Source organism: Salmo trutta, chromosome 18 (assembly GCF_901001165.1).
Source record: "Salmo trutta chromosome 18, fSalTru1.1, whole genome shotgun sequence".
NCBI classification, from domain to species: domain Eukaryota; kingdom Metazoa; phylum Chordata; class Actinopteri; order Salmoniformes; family Salmonidae; genus Salmo; species Salmo trutta.
This window is the reverse complement of record NC_042974.1, coordinates 1,947,255-1,966,428: the sequence shown is the minus strand read 5'-3', so window position 1 is coordinate 1,966,428 and position 19,174 is coordinate 1,947,255. Positions and strand designations below refer to the sequence as shown.

The 19,174-nt window shown below is 44.1% G+C and overlaps 1 protein-coding gene across 4 annotated transcripts in view; it reads left to right on the top strand.

Annotated features, from left to right (window-relative positions):
• The window catches only part of adamts14 (ADAM metallopeptidase with thrombospondin type 1 motif, 14), a 128,770-nt gene that overhangs the window by 56,641 nt on the left and 52,955 nt on the right, over positions 1 to 19,174 (top strand). For 3 of the 4 annotated variants that reach the window (XM_029697492.1, XM_029697489.1, XM_029697493.1), the window contains exons 5-6: positions 13,464 to 13,547; positions 16,695 to 16,851. In XM_029697492.1, coding sequence (XP_029553352.1) covers positions 13,464 to 13,547; positions 16,695 to 16,851 — 241 coding nt within the window. The remainder of the gene's footprint in view (positions 1 to 13,463; positions 13,548 to 16,694; positions 16,852 to 19,174) is intronic. The other variant, XM_029697491.1, reaches the window with a different exon arrangement.

Sequence of the window (19,174 nt, the reverse complement as noted above, 5' to 3'; positions counted from 1 at the left end):
TCCCCGCCCACTCAGCCTGCTAGGTCCCCGCCCACACAGCCTACTAGGTCCCCGCCCACTCAGCCTGCTAGGTCCCCGCCCACTCAGCCTGCTAGGTCCCCACCCACTCAGGCTACTAGGTCCCCACCCACTCAGCCTGCTAGGTCCCCGCCCACTCAGCCTGCTAGGTCCCCACCCACTCAGGCTACTAGGTCCCCACCCACTCAATCTGTCCTTTCAGACTTCCTAACTTCACATTTTGAAATGTTTTATTGGTGAAAAATATTGTTGGTGTTGTTTTTGTCACTCAAAAGGCAATTTTACATGGGAATCAGAATGAGTGTTCGGGACCTTTAAATCTTTCCTAACCGTTTGTCCCCTATGCACTGTTTTTCTGTGTGTGAGTGCTTTAACTTTCCTGTGAACAGCTTACTGTACTATTCACCATTCAGACCAGGGTTTGGGGGTCAATTCCATTTAAATTCACTTATGTAAACTGAAATTCCAAAAAGCTATTGGAATGTAATTGACCAAACCAGTTGACCTTTGCCTGCAGTACAAGATGACTGTTTGTGGAAATTGGAAAACTATGCTCTCTCGTGGGAATGACTTGCCATGATAGAGTAGTAACAGCTTTGTTGCTGGCTCGCTGGCCAGACTGATCCCCCCCCCCCCCCCCCCCAATGTGTATAGATTCCCCCTCAGGGCCTGGTTGTTACTGTACTTGTCCCCTCCTCTCACATAGTGGACGTTGACACATTATGTATCCCTCGCCTCTCTCTCTCTGAATGTTGATGGATTACTAATGAAAGAGAAAAACCTGTCAGTTTGTTCATTGCAGTCTCAGGCAGCTCCTACCACCTTAATCTGATTCCACAACCCTAATCCACCAAGTCAGATTTTCACAAGGTGCTGGTGTCACTCTGTAACAGTTACCATTTGGGTCCAGCAGGGTGGTCTGATTAGCTGCACTAGACCTGTCACTGTTGTATCTTAAACGGCACCCTATTCCCTAGGGCTGCTTGTTAAAAGTTGTGCACTATATAGGGAATTGGTTTCCATTTGGGAGGCAGCCACTGTGAGTTGACTGGGAGTGGAGAGGGCGGGGGTGGGCTGTGGCGGGATGGGGCTGGCTGGTGCTGGACTGCTGCTTTGCATGGCAGCCAATCAGAACACACATCCACCCGACTAGAGGATCTGCTGCTGCTCAGCCCTGCTGGTCTGCTCTGCCAGGCCAGGCTGACACTAACACAGCATATCAAACAACTTCAGGCTACAGTGAATGTCTGTTGAGGAGGCCTGCTGCTCTGTGGTCCATCTGTTGATGATTCCATAGCCTACTGTCTGTTGAGGAGGCCTGCTGCTCTGTGGTCCATCTGTTGATGATTCCATAGCCTACTGTCTGTTGAGGAGGCCTGCTGCTCTGTGGTCCATCTGTTCCATGATTACATAGCCTACTGTCTGTTGAGGAGGCCTGCTGCTCTGTGGTCCATCTGTTGATGATTCCATAGCCTACTGTCTGTTGAGGAGGCCTGCTGCTCTGTGGTCCATCTGTTGATGATTCCATAGCCTAATGTCTGTTGAGGAGGCCTGCTGCTCTGTGGTCCATCTGTTGATGATTCCATAGCCTACTGTCTGTTGAGGAGGCCTGCTGCTCTGTGGTCCATCTGTTGATGATTCCATAGCCTACTGTCTGTTGAGGAGGCCTGCTGCTCTGTGGTCCACCATCTGTTGATGATTCCATAGCCTAATGTCTGTTGAGGAGGCCTGCTGCTCTGTGGTTCATCTGTTGATGATTCCATAGTCTACTGTCTGTTGAGGAGGCCTGCTGCTCTGTGGTCCATCTGTTGATGATTCCATAGCCTAATGTCTGTTGAGGAGGCCTGCTGCTCTGTGGTCCATCTGTTGATGATTCCATAGCCTACTGTCTGTTGAGGAGGCCTGCTGCCCTGTGGTCCATCTGTTGATGATTCCATAGCCTACTGTCTGTTGAGGAGGCCTGCTGCTCTGTGGTCCATCTGTTGATGATTCCATAGCCTACTGTCTGTTGAGGAGGCCTGCTGCTCTGTGGTCCATCTGTTCGATGATTCCATAGCCTAATGTCTGTTGAGGAGGCCTGCTGCTCTGTGGTCCATCTGTTGATGATTCCATAGCCTAATGTCTGTTGAGGAGGCCTGCTGCTCTGTGGTCCATCTGTTGATGATTCCATAGCCTACTGTCTGTTGAGGAGGCCTGCTGCTCTATGGTCCATCTGTTGATGATTCCATAGCCTACTGTCTGTTGAGGAGGCCTGCTGCTCTGTGGTCCATCTGTTGATGATTCCATAGCCTACTGTCTGTTGAGGAGGCCTGCTGCTCTATGGTCCATCTGTTGATGATTCCATAGCCTAATGTCTGTTGAGGAGGCCTGCTGCTCTATGGTCCATCTGTTCGATGATTCCATAGCCTACTGTCTGTTGAGGAGGCCTGCTGCTCTGTGGTCCATCTGTTGATGATTCCATAGCCTACTGTCTGTTGAGGAGGCCTGCTGCTCTGTGGTCCATCTGTTGATGATTCCATAGCCTACTGTCTGTTGAGGAGGCCTGCTGCTCTATGGTTCATCTGTTGATGATTCCATAGCCTAAATCAAATCAAATCAAATGTATTTATATAGCCCTTCTTACATCAGCTGATATCTCAAAGTGCTGTACAGAAACCCAGCCTAAAACCCCAAACAGCAAGCAATGCAGGTGTAGAAGCACGGTGGCTAGGAGAAACTCCCTAGAAAGGTCAAAACCTAGGAAGAAACCTAGAGAGGAACCAGGCTATGAGAGGTGGCCAGTCCTCTTCTGACTGTGCCGGGTGGAGATTATAACAGAACATGGCCAAGATGTTCAAATGTTCATAAATGACCAGCATGGTCAAATAATAATAATCACAGTAGTTGTCCAGACACATAAACTACTGCAGCATAAATACTGGAGGCTGAGACAGGAGGGGTCAGGAGACACTGTGGCCCCATCCGATGATACCCCCGGACAGGGCCAAACAGGCAGGATATAACCCCACCTACTTTGCCAAAGCACAGCCCCCACACCACTAGAGGGATATCTTCTACCACCAACTTACCATCCTGAGACAAGGCCGAGTATAGCCCACAAAGATCTCCGCCACGGCACAACCCAAGGGGGGGCGCCAACCCAGACAGGAAGACCACGTCAGTGACTCAACCCACTCAAGTGACGCACCCCTCCTAGGGTCGGCATGGAAGAACACCAGTAAGCCAGTGACTCAGCCCCTGTAATAGGGTTAGAGGCAGAGAATCCCAGTGGAGAGAGTGGAACCGGGCAGGCAGAGACAGCAAGGGTGGTTCGTTGCTCCAGTGCCTTTCCGTTCACCTTCACACTCCTGGGCCAGACTACACTCAATCATCTCATGTCTCTCACATGGGTAGGCAGACCATTCCATAAAAATGGAGCTCTATAGGAGAAAGCCCTGCTTCCAGCTGTTTGCTTAGAAATTCTAGGGACAATTAGGACCAAATCGGGAAGATAGGTAGGAGCAAGCCCATGTAATGCTTTGTAGGTTAGCAGTAAAACATTTAAATCAGCCCTTGCTTTAACAGGAAGCCAGTGTAGAGAGGCTAGCACTGGAGTAATATGATTAAATGTTTTGGTTCTAGTCAAGATTCTAGCAGCCGTATTTAGCACTCACTGAAGTTTATTTAGTGCTTTATCCGGGTAGCCGGAAAGTAAAGCATTGCAGTAGTCTAACCTTGAAGTGACAAAAGAGAGATCAGGGTCCAGAGTAACGCCGGGGTCCTTCACAGTTTTATTTGAGACGACTGTACAACCATCAAGATTAATTGTCAGATTCAACAGAAGATCTCTTTGTTTCTTGGGACCTAGAACAAGCATCTCTGTTTTGTCTGAGTTTAAAAGTAGAACATTTGCAGCCATCCACTTCCTTATGTCTGAAACGCAGGCTTCGAGTGAGGGCAATTTTGGGGCTTCACCATGTTTCATCGAAATGGACAGCTGTGTGTCATCCGCATAGCAGTGAAAGTTAACATTATGTTTTTGAATTACATACCCAAGAGGTAAAATATATAGTGAAAACAATAGTGGTCCTAAAACAGAACCTTGAGGAACACCGAAATGTACAGTTGATTTGTCAGAGGACAAACCATCCACAGAGACAAACTGATATCTTTCCGACAGATAAGATCTAACCCAGTTTGGTACGCATCCGGTGGATAGATAGCCGTTTATTATGTTCAACATAGGAGGGCCAAGCACAGGAAGCAGCTCTTTCAGTAGTTTAGTTGGAATAGGGTCCAGTATGCAGCTTGAAGGTTTAGAGGTCAGGATTATTTTCATCATTGTGTCAAGAGATATAGTACTAATACACTTGAGTGTCTCCCTTGAGCCTAGGTCCTGGCAGAGTTGTGCAGACTCAGGACAACTGAGCTTTGGAGGAATACGCAGATTTAAAGAGGAGTCCGTAATTTCTTTCTAATGATCATATTTTCCTCAAAGAAGTTCATGAATTTATCACTGCTGAAGTGAAAGCCATCCTGTCTTGGGGAATGCTGCTTTTTAGTTAGCTTTGCGACAGTATCAAAAATGACAAATGTTTGGTCTGGGGAGTTTCCTGGCCATGGACCCAAAATATCTATGTTTTGTTCCCCGAGCCACTTAGTCATCACTTTTGCCTTATGGCAAGGTGCTCCATCATGCTGGAAAAGGCATTTTTCGTCATCAAACTGTCCCTGGATGGTTGGGAGAAGTTGCACTCCGAGGATGTGTTGGTACTATTCTTTAGTCATGGCTGTGTTCTTAGGCAAAATTGTGAGCCCACTCCCTTGGCTGAGAATCAACCCCACACATGAATGGTCTCAGGATTCATTACTGTTGGCATGACACAGGAGTGATGGTAGCGCTCACCTTGTCTTCTCCGGACAAGCTTTTTTCCGGATGCCCCAAACAATCGGAAAGGGGATTCATCAGAGACAATGACTTTACCCCAGTCCTCAGCAGTCCAATCCTTGTACTTTTTGCAGAATATCAGTCTGTCCCTGATGTTGTTCCTGGAGAGAAGTGGCTTCTTTGCTGCCCTTCTTGCCTCCAAAAGTCTACGCCTCACTGTGCGTGCAGATGCACTCACACCTGCCTGCTGCCATTCCTGAGCAAGCTCTGTAATGGTGGTGCCCCGATCCCGCAGCTGAATCAACTTTAGGAGACAGTCCTGGCGCTTGCTGGACTTTCTTGGGTGCCTTGAAGCCTTCTTCACAACAATTGAACCTCTCTCCTTGAAGTTCTTGATTATCCGATAAATGGTTGATTTAGGTGCAATATTACTGGCAGCAATATCCTTGCCTGTGAAGCCCTTTTTGTGCAAAGCAATGATGACGGCACGTGTTCCCTTGCAGGTAACCATGGTTGACAAAGGAAGAACAATGATTCCAAGCACCACCCTCCTTTTGAAGCTTCCAGTCTGTTATTCGAACTCAATCAGCATGACAGAGTGATCTCCAGCCTTGTCCTCATCAACACTCACACCTGTGTTAACGAGAGAATCACTGACATGATGTCAGCTGGTCCTTTTGTGGCAGGGTTGAAATGCAGTTGAAATGTTTTTGGGGGGATTCAGTTCATTTGCATGGCAAAGAGGGACTTTGCAATTAATTGCAATTCATCTGATCACTCTTCATAACATTCTGGAGTATATGCAAATTGCCATGATACAAACTGAGGCAGCAGAGTTTGTGAAAATTAATATTTGTGTCATTCTCAAAACCTTTGGCCATGACTGTACTATTTTATAGCTGCTGTATCCTGTGCATGTGACAAATAAACGTTTAAACTTGAAACTTTACATTCTAATAATGTTTACATTCTAATAACATTCATTCAGAGAGAGCAAGAGCAAGTGAGGAGAGAGAAATGGTTTGTTGCTCCCAGTCTCTTTAGACTGAGAGGTCTAAGTTTCTACAAACAAGGTAAACACTGTAGCTCTTCTGGTTAAGCCAGTGGCTTGCTGTGTCTGAAATAGCTCTACCCACCCAAATCCCACCAATCCTTCCCAGCCACCAGTACAGAATGTGGAGCTAGTACAGTACCACTTGGAGAAAATCTCCAGGGCCAAGGAACTGATTAAAGCACATCCTGCCTGGACCAAGCCATGCTAGGAGCCTGCAGAGCCTGCGAGGTGCCTGCCTGGAACAAGCCATGTTAGGAACCTGCAGAGCCTGCGAGGTGCCTGCCTGAAACAAGCCATGCTAGGAGCCTGCAGAGCCTGTGAGGTGCCTGTCTAGACCAAGCCATGCTAGGAGCTTGCAGAGCCTGTGAGGTGCCTGTCTAGACCAAGCCATGCTAGGAGCTTGCAGAGCCTGTGAGGTGCCTGTCTAGACCAAGCCATGCTAGGAGCTTGCAGAGCCTGTGAGGTGTCTGCTTGGAACAAGCCATGCTAGGAGCCTGCAGAGCCTGTGAGGTGCCTGTCTGGACCAAGCCATGCTTGCAGAGCCTGTGAGGTGTCTGCCTGGACCAAACCATGCTAGGACCCTGCAGAGCCTGTGAGGAGCCTGTCTGGACCAAGCCATGCTAGGAGGCTATGAGGTGCCTGCCTGAGCACAATGGCTGTGTTGTTAGAGAAAACCCACGAGGGGTTTTGTCCATGTTGATGTTATGCTGTACACAAGGCAGGCAGGTAGGATGAGATGTACAGCACCAGTCAAACGTTTGCACTCACTTACTCATTCAAGGGTTTTTCTTTATTTTTTTTACTATTTTCTACATTGTAGAATAATAGTGAAGACATCAAAACTATCAAATAACACATGGAATCATGTAGTAACCAAAAAAGTGTAAAACAAATCAAAATCTGTTTTAGATGTGAAATTCTTCAAATTATCCACCCTTTGCCTTGATTACAGCTTTGCATACTCTTGGCATTCTCTCAACCAGCTTCACCTGGAATGCTTTTCCAACAGTCTTGAAGGAGTTCACACATATGCTGAGCACTTGCTGGCTGAATTTCCTTCACTCTGCAGCCCAACTCATCCCAAACGTCTCAATTGGGTTAAGGTTGGGTGTTTGTGGAGGCCAGGTCATCTGATGCAGCACTCCATCACTCTCCTTCTTGGTCAAATAGCCCTTACACAGCCTGGAGGTGTTGGGTCATTGAAAAACTAATTATAGTCCCACTAAGTGCAAACCAGATGGGATGGCGTATCGCTGCAGAATGCTGTGTGCCTTGAATTCTAAATAAATCACTGACAGTGTCGCCTGCAAAGCACCCCGACACCATCACACCTCCTCATGTATTTTCATGTGTTTAAGACTTTTTTGGTTACTACGTGATTCCATATGTGTTATTTCATGTATTCACTATTATTCTACAATGTCATAAATAGTAAAAATAAAGAAAAAGCTTTTGAATGAGTAGGTGTTCTAAATCTTTTGACCGGCACTGTATATCCCTCCAGCTAGCTTACAGTTTAGAGTATGCTCCACTATGGCAGGAAATGGCTGTGGCTATTTCTGATGTTTGTCGTCATTGTTCAACAGCTGCTCAGTTTAACGTCCAACATCAACCCGACATTTATACAGGTCAGCATTCAACTCAGTATGGAGATCTGAATACATTACATCACACAAAGTCAAGGGGAATCTGGCGTCATCTGCCTTTACTTTACTTATACACGGTTTCATTAAATAGCTGAATTACTGTTCTGGAAGTGAATGAATAAGGCTATTTGGTTGATGTGTAGCCTAGTCTACGTTCCTTTGCTGTGTAAATGTTGGATTGTTGCCAAGTTCCATTCTTGCGTCAGTTACACAGTCGTTTATATGTTTGTACTGTGGTTTTTTTAAACATTGTGTGCTGTCCTGCCTATTGACATTTAGCTTATCATTTATCTAGTGTGTTAGACATCTCTTCCCTCTTAATTCAGCTATATGTGCACAGATAGAAGGCTGATAGATGGGTGATGTGTCCTTGGGGAGAGGGTAAACATCACGTCTTGTTTTGGAGAACTTGGCATAGACTCCCCCCAGCTGGGTTTATTTACATTCATGACATAGTTACAGAGAGACCAGCAAAGCAAAAATGCTTCCTTATTTCGGTTCTGTAATTTGTAAGGAGCACCACCGTACTTAGAGTGACCTGAGAGGCGGCATGTGCAACGCCTGCCTTTATCACTGTGACTGATGTGTTTATGACATCATAGACAGGCAGGCCATCCCAGGGCCTTCCTCGGCTGTGTTTAAAGCATCACTCGAAAACAAAGTGCATCAGTTCAGACCTCCAGTATTCTGGTAAACAGGAGAGAGACTGTCACTAACACAGATAAATCAATATGGCCGACCTTCGCTCTGCTGGGAGGAGACCATTTGACCTAACTCACCATGGTCTAGTGTTGTTGAGACATCTGGTCTAGTGTTGTTGAGACATATACGGTCTAGTGTTGTTGAGACATATTCGGTCTAGTGTTGTTGAGACATATCCGGTCTAGTGTTGTTGAGACATATCCGGTCTAGTGTTGTTGAGACATATCCGGTCTAGTGTTGTTGAAACATAGCCGGTCTAGTGTTGTTGAGACATATTCGGTCTAGTGTTGTTGAAACATATCCGGTCTAGTGTTGTTGAAACATAGCTGGTCTAGTGTTGTTGAAACTTATCTGGGCGAATGTGTATTTTGAAACATATCTGGGCGTGTGTGTGTGTGTGTGTGTGTGTGTGTGTGTGTGTGTGTGTGTGTGTATTTTGAAACATATCTGGGCGTGTGTGTTTGATGGTTTCTGCACACTTTATTGTTAAATTATGCTTTGAAGTTAACTTTGAACAGGCATAAAACTGGAAGAGAATAACATATATCTTCCATGTTTTGTTGTGGTCAATATCCTATATAATGTCCTTATTATTATTATTATTATTATTATTATTATTTGTATTTGCATTTTTTCACGATCTTGTCTCATCGCTGCAACGCCGCAACGGGCTCGGGGGAGGCAAAGGTCAAATCATGTGTCCTCCGAAACATGACCACCCCCCAAAGCCGCGTTTCTTAACACCAGCCGCTTAACCCAGAAGCCAGCTGCACCATTCAACTGATGACAAGGTCAGCCTGCAGGCGCTTGGCCCGCCACAAGGAGTCGCTAGAGCGCGATGAGCCAAGTCAAGCCCCCCCGGGCCAAACCCTCCCCTAATTATGACAACGCTGGGCTTATTGGGCGCCGCCCTATGGGACTCCCGGTCACAGACGGTTGTGACAAAGCCTGGGTTCGATCCCAGACTGTAGTGACGCCGCAACACTGCGAAGCAGTACCTAGGAAGGCTGCACCACTCGGGAGGCCCAACGGCAGCCTATTTCATCCATACATTTTAGTTTAAGACACACTTGAAGAAAAAGGAAAATGACGCAGTAAAGCATCGAGACATATTCACACAAACTGTCTAGTAACCGCAGCCAGTACATCAAGTTCATGTTTGGGCAGACATACAAAGTTCAAAACAAACCAACCATAGAAGACTGATTGTATGTATAGCTTACATATATGTTTTCATAGCATTTATATTTTCTAGGACAACAGGTTAAAGAGACACCTGTGAGGAAAGAATCATTAGAAAGGTTGTTTTTTTTTATGTGGAACTCAATGAACCCTGTGTCTCCTGGTCCCTTCTGGTCTCCAGTCAGCTGACTCGGCATGTTGATCATCATGATCCATAACCAAGCTGTTCTTGTTCTAAGACTTCTATATGTAGCTATGGAAACAGAAACAAGATTCCAAATCCCTCCACCCATCCCTGGTTCTTTTCCTCAAACCCGCATTCAGAAAACCACAAATTGAAGCTGTTGATTGACTCTATAGGACCCTAGAGGGAGTGTTGACATGTAGTGGATGGTTTGATGAGGATAAAACATGCTCGGATGGAAATGTTACTTAGTCTGCGTCACAAATGGCTCCATATTCCGTAGTGCACTATGTTTGACCAGAGCCTTATGGGTTGAGTAAACCTAGGGGGGAAAAAGTCAACTTAAAATTATCTGTTTGCTCAACTTGTTTCATATGTTCATTAAACTATAAATTATTATTTGGGCATCTTCACTAAAAAAAGTGCATCTGGTTACAAGCACAGTGCTTTTAACATACAATGTTTTCAATGCATGTTCATTTATATATATATATATATATATATATATATGTGTGTTCTCACCTGGGATTTGAACTCACAACCTCTTCGTTTACATCATCCCCATCTTCCTGCTAAACCACTATGTCTGTCTGGTATCAGGTAATCTGACTATTCTCTCATCATTCATTTACTTATTTCAGCAATTTAAAGGTTTTCTGTGTTGTTGTCTAATGTAGGTGGGGCATATTACTCTATTAAAATGGTACTTCTTAATTACTATAATGAATAAAATAGTTTTGTGTCCTTTTAACAGAGGTGAGATTTACTTTGAAGTGCAAAGTGTAGCAATACAGGTGAAATCAGTCATTGACACAGACATGGTGGAGACGCAGGAAGATTGGAATGCTGTGAACCAAGAGATTGTGAGTTCAAATCCCAGAGAAGAACATGTAGAATAACAATTACTGTATAAATGAACAGAGACTGTGTCAAATAAGTCAGTTGAAAACATTGTATATTAAAAGCACTGTTTGTGTGTCTAACTAGTTTTAGTGCTTTTGTTTTAGTTAAGATGCGCAAATAATCATTTTTGTTGAATGAACCTATGAGACAAGTTGAATAAACACATCATTTTATGTTCCCTGAATTCCGGCCTACGTTTTTCTCCAGTTGGACCTACAGTAAATTTGGCCCAACTATATTTTTTTAGTTCAGGTAACACTTAGTCTTAGACCGAAAAGTTGAGTCAACTAAAAAAGGCTGTGGAAGCAGTTAGTTAATAATAATTAGTTGAAACAACTTACAGTGCAGACTTGGTTTGACTTTTGATTGGACTTCCATGTTGGTTTGAAGCTCCTCCATTAAGTCTCCACACATTCCAGAGCATCATTATGGGACCATGCTGCAGTCATCAAAGCATCTCTAGGTCAGACTAGCTCAGCCATTGCATAATAACAGTGGTTTCATTTGGACGCATGCCAATGTTTTAACAAGATATCGCACATGATTGCCTGTTGAATCACAACTCATAAGAATAGAGGGAGAACAACTCCACAGTCCCATGGCCAGGAAGGCCCAGCACCAGCATGACAAGCAATCACTGTGGACAGCAGCATCCCATTACCAGCCACTCACTGTGGACAGCTGCATCCCATTACCACCCACTCACTGTGGATAGCAGCATCCCATTACCAGCCACCCACTGTGGACAGCAGCATCCCATTACCACCCACTCACTGTGGATAGCAGCATCCCATTACCAGCCACCCACTGTGGACAGCAGCATCCCATTGCCACCCACTCACTGTGGATAGCAGCATCCCATTACCAGCCACCCACTGTGGATAACAGCATCCCATTACCAGCCACCCACTGTGGATAGCAGCATCCCATTACCAGCCACCCACTGTGGATAACAGCATCCCATTACCAGCCACCCACTGTGGACAGCAGCATCCCATTACCAGCCACCCACTGTGGATAGCAGCATCCCATTACCAGCCACCCACTGTGGATAACAGCATCCCATTACCAGCCACCCACTGTGGATAGCAGCATCCCATTACCAGCCACCCACTGTGGACAGCAGCATCCCATTACCAGCCACCCACTGTGGATAACAGCATCCCATTACCAGCCACCCACTGTGGACAGCAGCATCCCATTACCAGCCACCCACTGTGGATAACAGCATCCCATTCCATGTATGCAAAACCAAACCATCAGAGAGCAGACAGACAGATGCGCGCACACACACACACACACACACACACACACACACACACACACACACACACACACACACACACACACACACATTCTCTCTGTAAAGGGGATTGCTTCCACTGCTGTGCTGTCGAGTGGAAGCACATTGGTGTGAACTATTGAGCCAAGTGGATCAGTATTCAGTAGGGGCGTTTGTCCTGTCAGGTTCTATGTCAGATTATTACAGGTTATTGTTCAGTAGGGGTGTTTGTCCAGTCAGGTTCTATGTCAGATTATTACAGGTTATTGTTCAGTAGGGTGTTTATCCTGTCAGGTTCTATGTCAGATGATTACAGGTTATTGTTCAGTAGGGTGTTTGTCCTGTCAGGTTCTATGTCAGATTATTACAGGTTGTTGTTCAGTAGGGTGTTTGTCCTGTCAGTTTCTATGTCAGATTATTACAGGTTATTGTTCAGTAGGGGTGTTTATCCTGTCAGGTTCTATGTCAGATTATTACAGGTTATTAGCATGATATTAGTGTTAAAGGGGTAATCTGGGATTTAAACAACAAGTGTACACCAACCACTTTTTTTGGGGTGAACAGCTGAGGGATGGCGCTGGAGAAATGCAACCACTCAAGTTCATAGACCGAGCTATGGATGCTAGTTAATGCTTGCTGTTAATGTTAAGAGAGAGTTTTTGATACAGAGTATGTTTACTGTAGCAGCGTAGATACCAGTTTGTAGGTAGAATAGAGATATTTAGTGAGAAAGACTTTGCGTTTCTGTTAACTTGCTCGTCCTACCTCTGGAAGGCTGGCCCTGGCTGGCTGCCTTATCCTCCTGGAGGGCCGGCCCTGGCTGGCTGGCTGGCTGTCTTATCCTTCTGGAGGGCCGGCCCTGGCTGGCTGGCTGTCTTATTCTTCTGGAGGGCCGGCCCTGGCTGGCTGGCTGTCTTATCCTTCTGGAGGGCCGGCCCTGGCTGGCTGGCTGTCTTATCCTTCTGGAGGGCCGGCCCTGGCTGGATGGCTGTCTTATCCTTCTGGAGGGCCGGCCCTGGCTGGATGGCTGTCTTATCCTTCTGGAGGGCCGGCCCTGGCTGGATGGCTGTCTTATCCTTCTGGAGGGCCGGCCCTGGCTGGCTGGCTGTCTTATCCTTCTGAAAGCTAAACAAACTACCAGCTGTGTTTTTGCCAGATGTGACGTGCTGTGTAGACTATTTGATGTAGACTCTGATGTAGGCCTGTGTACGTCTGTGTACTATGAGCTATCATCACATCGCGTATTAAGAAGCACACTATGAGATGATGAATCTAGCATCAGAAGCAATCTCATATTGGACAGCGTCCCAAATGGAACCCTATTCCCTGTATAGTGCACTACTTTTGACCAGGGCCCATGTTTGTTACCATTGGAGTGACAATGACCATAAGAGTTGGCAAGACAGCACAAACAGATCTGAGACCAGGCTATAGACTCCTTCACCCCTTAGTGACTGTGGGGTGGAGCAAACCATGCACTACATTCCTAAGGTCTGTCCAATCTACCAACTCAGCGGAGGGCCTAATCACCCTCAACTCAGCAGGACCGGAAGCAAGGGCTTGGCTAAAGGAATTCACTAAATAAATAAATTAATGTTGTTTATCTCTCTGGCTGCTTCCCTTAGGTTGATGAGATCTACCACGATGAGTCCTTGGGAACCAACATCAACATCGTCCTCGTCCGCATGATCATGGTTGGGTACAGACAGGTAAGACTTCTCTTCTTCCTGATCACGGTCAGGTTCAGACAGGTAAGAGTTCTCTTCTTCCTGATCACGGTCAGGTTCAGACAGGTAAGACTTCTCATCTTCCTGATCACGGTCAGGTTCAGACAGGTAAGAGTTTACATTACACCTGTTGCTCGCTCTGTCTCTCTCTCGTCTCCTTCTCTCTGTCTCTCTCGTCTCCTTCCCTGTCTCTCCTCTCTCTCTCTCTCGTCTCCTTCCCTGTCTCTCTCTCTCGTCTCCTTCCCTCTGTCTCTCTCGCTCTCGTCTCCTTCCCTCTGTCTCTCTCGCTCTCTCTTTCTGTCTCTCTCCAGGGCCGATAAGGGGTGGCCATGGGAAATCAACTAATTGTGAAACAAATAGTGTTTAAATTGGCTGAAACTAGGATTCATTGTATTGACTAACTGTTTCAACTGTTCATTTGTATTTGCCCTAATTTATTCAAATCAATCAATTTGAAGTGATCCATCTTGATCTATCCAGACTCACATTAAGCATCTCCAATCCAAAATTAAATCTAGAATCGGCTTCCTATTTCGCAAAGAAAGCATCCTTTACTCGTGCTGCCAAACATACCCTCGTAAAACTGACTATCCGGCCGATCCTTGACTTCGGCGATGTCATTTACAAAATAGCCTCTACTCAGCAAATTGGATGTAGTCTATCACAGTGCCATCCGTTTTGTCACCAAAGCCCCTTATACTACCCACCACTGCGACCTGTATGCTCTCGTTGGCTGGCCCTCGACCTCATATTCGTTGCCAAACCCACTGGCTCCAGGTTATCTATAAGTCTTTGCTAGGTAAAACCCTGCCTTATCTCAGCTCACTGGTCACCATAGCAGCATCCACCCGTAGCACGCGCTCCAGCAGGAATATTTCACTGGTCATACCCAAAGCCAACTCCCCCTTTGGCTGCCTTTCCTTCCAGTTCTCTGCTGCCAAAGACTGGAACGAATTGCAAAAATCACTGAAGCTGGAGTCTTATATCTCCCTCTCTAACTTTAAGCATCAGCTGTCAGAGCAGTTTACTGAGCATTGCACCTGTACACAGCCCATCTGTTAATAGCCCACCCAACTACCTCATGCCTATATTGTTATTTATTTTTTGCCTTATTTGCACCCCAGTATCTCTACTTGCACATTCATCTTCTGCACATCTATCACTCCAGTGTTTAATTGCTAAATTGTAATTATTTCTTATTTTGCCACGCCAGGTCGCAGTTGTAAATGAGAACTTGTTCTCAACTGGCCTACCTGGTTAAATATAGGTGAAATAAAAAAAAAATACAAATATTCAAGTTAGATGTTCAGTGGTTCCTCCCATCTAAAGATTGTTTTCCCTCCAAGGGATTTTTGGAAAGTTGAAGCTAATATACTGTATTTCTACACAGGAACTTAAATAACATTCTAGAACACCTGCCATAGCCTACAGAAATTAGCTATTAGCTCAGGAACTTAAATAACATTCTAGAACACCTGCCATAGCCTACAGAAATTAGCTATTAGCTCAGGGATTTAAATAACATTCTAGAACACCTGCCATAGCCAACAGAAATTAGCTATTAGCTCAGGAACTTAAATAACATTATAGAACACCTGCCATAGCCTACAGAAATGAGCTATTAGCTCAGGGATTTAAATAACATTCTAGTACACCTGCCATAGCCTACATAAATTAGCTATTAACTCAGGAACTTAAATAACATTCTAGAACACCTGCCATAGCCTACAGAAATTAGCTATTAGCTCAGGAACTTAAATTACATTCAGAACACCTGCCATAGCCAACATAAATTAGATATTAGCACAGGAACTTAAATAACATTCTAGAACACCTGCCATAGCCTACAGAAATGAGCTATTAGCTCAGGAACTTAAATAACATTCTAGAACACCTGCCATAGCCTACAGAAATGAGCTATTAGCTCAGGGATTTAAATAACATTCTAGTACACCTGCCATAGCCTACAGAAATTAGCTATTAGCTCAGGAACTTAAATAACATTATAGAACACCTGCCATAGCCTACAGAAATGAGCTATTAGCTCAGGGATTTAAATAACATTCTAGTACACCTGCCATAGCCTACAGAAATTAGCTATTAGCTCAGGAACTTAAATAACATTCTATACAAAAATCACTAAATTAAATTGTTGCCAGCAGCACAATTATAGTCACTAACCTTTTAGATAAGATTAGGGGGACTCCCGAGTGGTGCAGCGGTCTAAGGCACTGCATCTCAGTGCTAGAGGGGTCACTACAGACCCTGGTTCCATTCCAGGCTGTATCACAGCGATCTAAGGCACTGCATCTCAGTGCTAGAGGGGTCACTACAGACCCTGGTTCCATTCCAGGCTGTATCACAGCGATCTAAGGCACTGCATCTCAGTGCTAGAGGGGTCACTACAGACCCTAGATCGATTCTAGGCTGTATCTTAACCGGCCATGATTGGGAGTCCCATAGGGCGGCGCACAATTGGCCCAGCGTTGTCTGGGTTTGGCCGGTGTAGGCTGTCATTGTAAATAACAATTTGTTCTTAACTGACTTGCCTAGTTAAATAAAGGTTAAATAAAAAATATATATATATTCTCCTCAAGCACAAGAACCCTCTCCAGGCTGTTGCTGTAAAACAATAAAGATGCCTTCAAAATGGTACTCCATTCCCTATGAAGTGTACTACTTTTCCTTATATAGTGTACTACTTTTGACCAGGGATGTTAGTACACCCTAGGTACAGTATGTTCTCAATAACTAATAATTACATTATGTTTTAGTCATTGAGCAGATACTCTTATCCAGGGCAACTAAAAATCAGTGCTTTCAACTCAAGTAGCTAAAACAAGCATGCTGATTCCGATCATTGCAGGTAAAACCATTTTGAAGTAGTCATCTATCTGCTGAATGAGCGCTAGTAAGATTAATAACGATGATTAAACACTGTGAGATGATCCTATCCAGTGGTTATGGTAGGCTGTTAGCCTGAGTGCCTGCTGTTTGGGGTATCATGCCAACTCCTTGTCGCTCATTGGCTTAACAATGACAGCAATGGAGTTGGCAAGAGCACAAACAGATCTGGGATCAGGCTTGTAGATTGTTTCTGAAATGAGAACGGTATTCTTCTTTCCTCAGTCCATCAGCCTGATCGAGCGTGGGAACCCGTCCCGTAGCCTGGAGCAGGTGTGTCGCTGGGCCAACACGCAGCAGCGCCGGGACCCCGATCATGCTGAGTACCATGACCATGCCATCTTCCTCACAAGGCAAGATTTTGGTCCCGCAGGTATGCAAGGTACTGTATTTCTCTCGATCGAGGCCTGTGCAGACTGATACGACAGATATCTCCTTCCATTCACAAGGGTTGGCTCCTGTCAAGGCTAGCTCAGGTAAGGTCTCTGGAAACTTGACAGAGTTGGGGTCAGTTTCAATTCGAAGTCCATTCCGGAAGTAAACTGAAATTCCAATTCTGGATTTTTTCCCCCTTATTGCTTTTCAATTGGAATTGGATTGTCAGTTTACTTCCAGAATTGTTTTAATAGTGATGGACTGGACCCCAACCATGCTGGGAACTTACAGGGAAGCAGGCAGCTGCTGCTGTGGTCCAGAAATGGGGTCCATCCCAAGTGGCACCCTGTTCCCTATATAGTGCACTACTTGTGACCAGAATCCAATGGGGCCCTGGCCAAAAGTAGTGCATGAAGGAAACAGGGAGCCATTTTGTGATGCTGACATGGTCCTGAGCAGGTCTACATCCTCCAGTGGTGACCTCACATAACACTGAGCATATCATTGAGTATTTTCCAACCCTTTGCTGACTGACTGGGCATTGTGGGCCAACCTATGTTTCCAAAAATACAATCAGATCTACAAAATAATGGTTTCTGGCATGTAGGGAAAAAACATGAAACTGCTCAGAAATTGTTTGATTTTTCCTTTTTCCAGTATTTATAGTTTCCAGGTAGTCTGTAAGTAACTTCTAATTTAAACAGAAACAGGAAATGTCCTCTCTGTGTTGTTTTACATAATACAACTCATCTAAGATCGTCTCTACCTGAATCAATGTGTACTGAAATACTCCCACTCTGTCTATTTGTAAGACAAGTGAATGAAGATAGACATGTTGACTTTAATACGCATAGACTTGAAATCGTTTAAAGACAAAAACTAAGTATTACAGCAACTATTTTCTCTCTGAGTAACCTCTATAGAGGGAACACTTCAAGTTCAAGGTTAAAGTGTTTATTATCTTGAAGATATATTACTTAGTATTTGTTATACAATGTACACATCCACATTACATTACACATCCACATTACATTACATTACACATCCACATTACATTACATTACACATCCACATTACATTACATTACACATCCACATTACATTACATTACATTACACATCCACATTCACATTACATTACACATTTACATTACATCACATTACACATCCACATTACATCACATTACACATCCACATTACATCACATTACACATCCACATTACATTACACATCCACATTACATCACATTACATTACATTACACATTCACATTACATTACATTACACATCCACATTACATCACATTACACATCCACATTACATCACATTACATTACATTACACATTCACATTACATTACATTACACATCCACATTACATCACATTACACATCCACATTACATCACATTACATTACACATTCACATTACACATCCACATCCACATTACATTACACATTCACATTACACATCCACATTACATTACACATTCACATTACACATCCACATCCACATTACATTACACATTCACATTACACATCCACATCCACATTACATCACATTACACATCCACATTACATTACATTACACATCCACATTACATTACATTACACATCCACATTACATTACATTACACATCCACATTACATTACATTACACATCCACATTACATCACATTACACATCCACATTACATCACATTACATTACATTACATTACACATCCACATTACATTACATTACATTACATTACACATCCACATTACATCACATTACATTACATTACACATCCACATTACATTACATTACACATCCACATTACATTACATTACACATCCACATTACATCACATTACATTACATTACACATCCACATTACATTACATTACATTACACATCCACATTACATTACATTACATTACATTACATTACACATCCACATTACATCACATTACACATCCACATTACATTACACATCCACATCCACATTACATTACACATCCACATTACATCACATTACATTACACATCCACATTACATCACATCCACATTACATTACACATCCACATTACATTACATTACATTACACATCCACATTACATTACATTACATTACATTACATTACACATCCACATTACATGACATTACATTACACATCCACATTACATCACATTACATTACACATCCACATTACATCACATTACATTACACATCCACATTACATGACAGTATGTATATTGGAACAAGATCTGTACATTTGTTTTGCATCACAACACCATTTCTTGAGACTTGGTCACTGCAACGCAAGGCTTTGAGAAACAAACCTCTTGCTTCCCTTC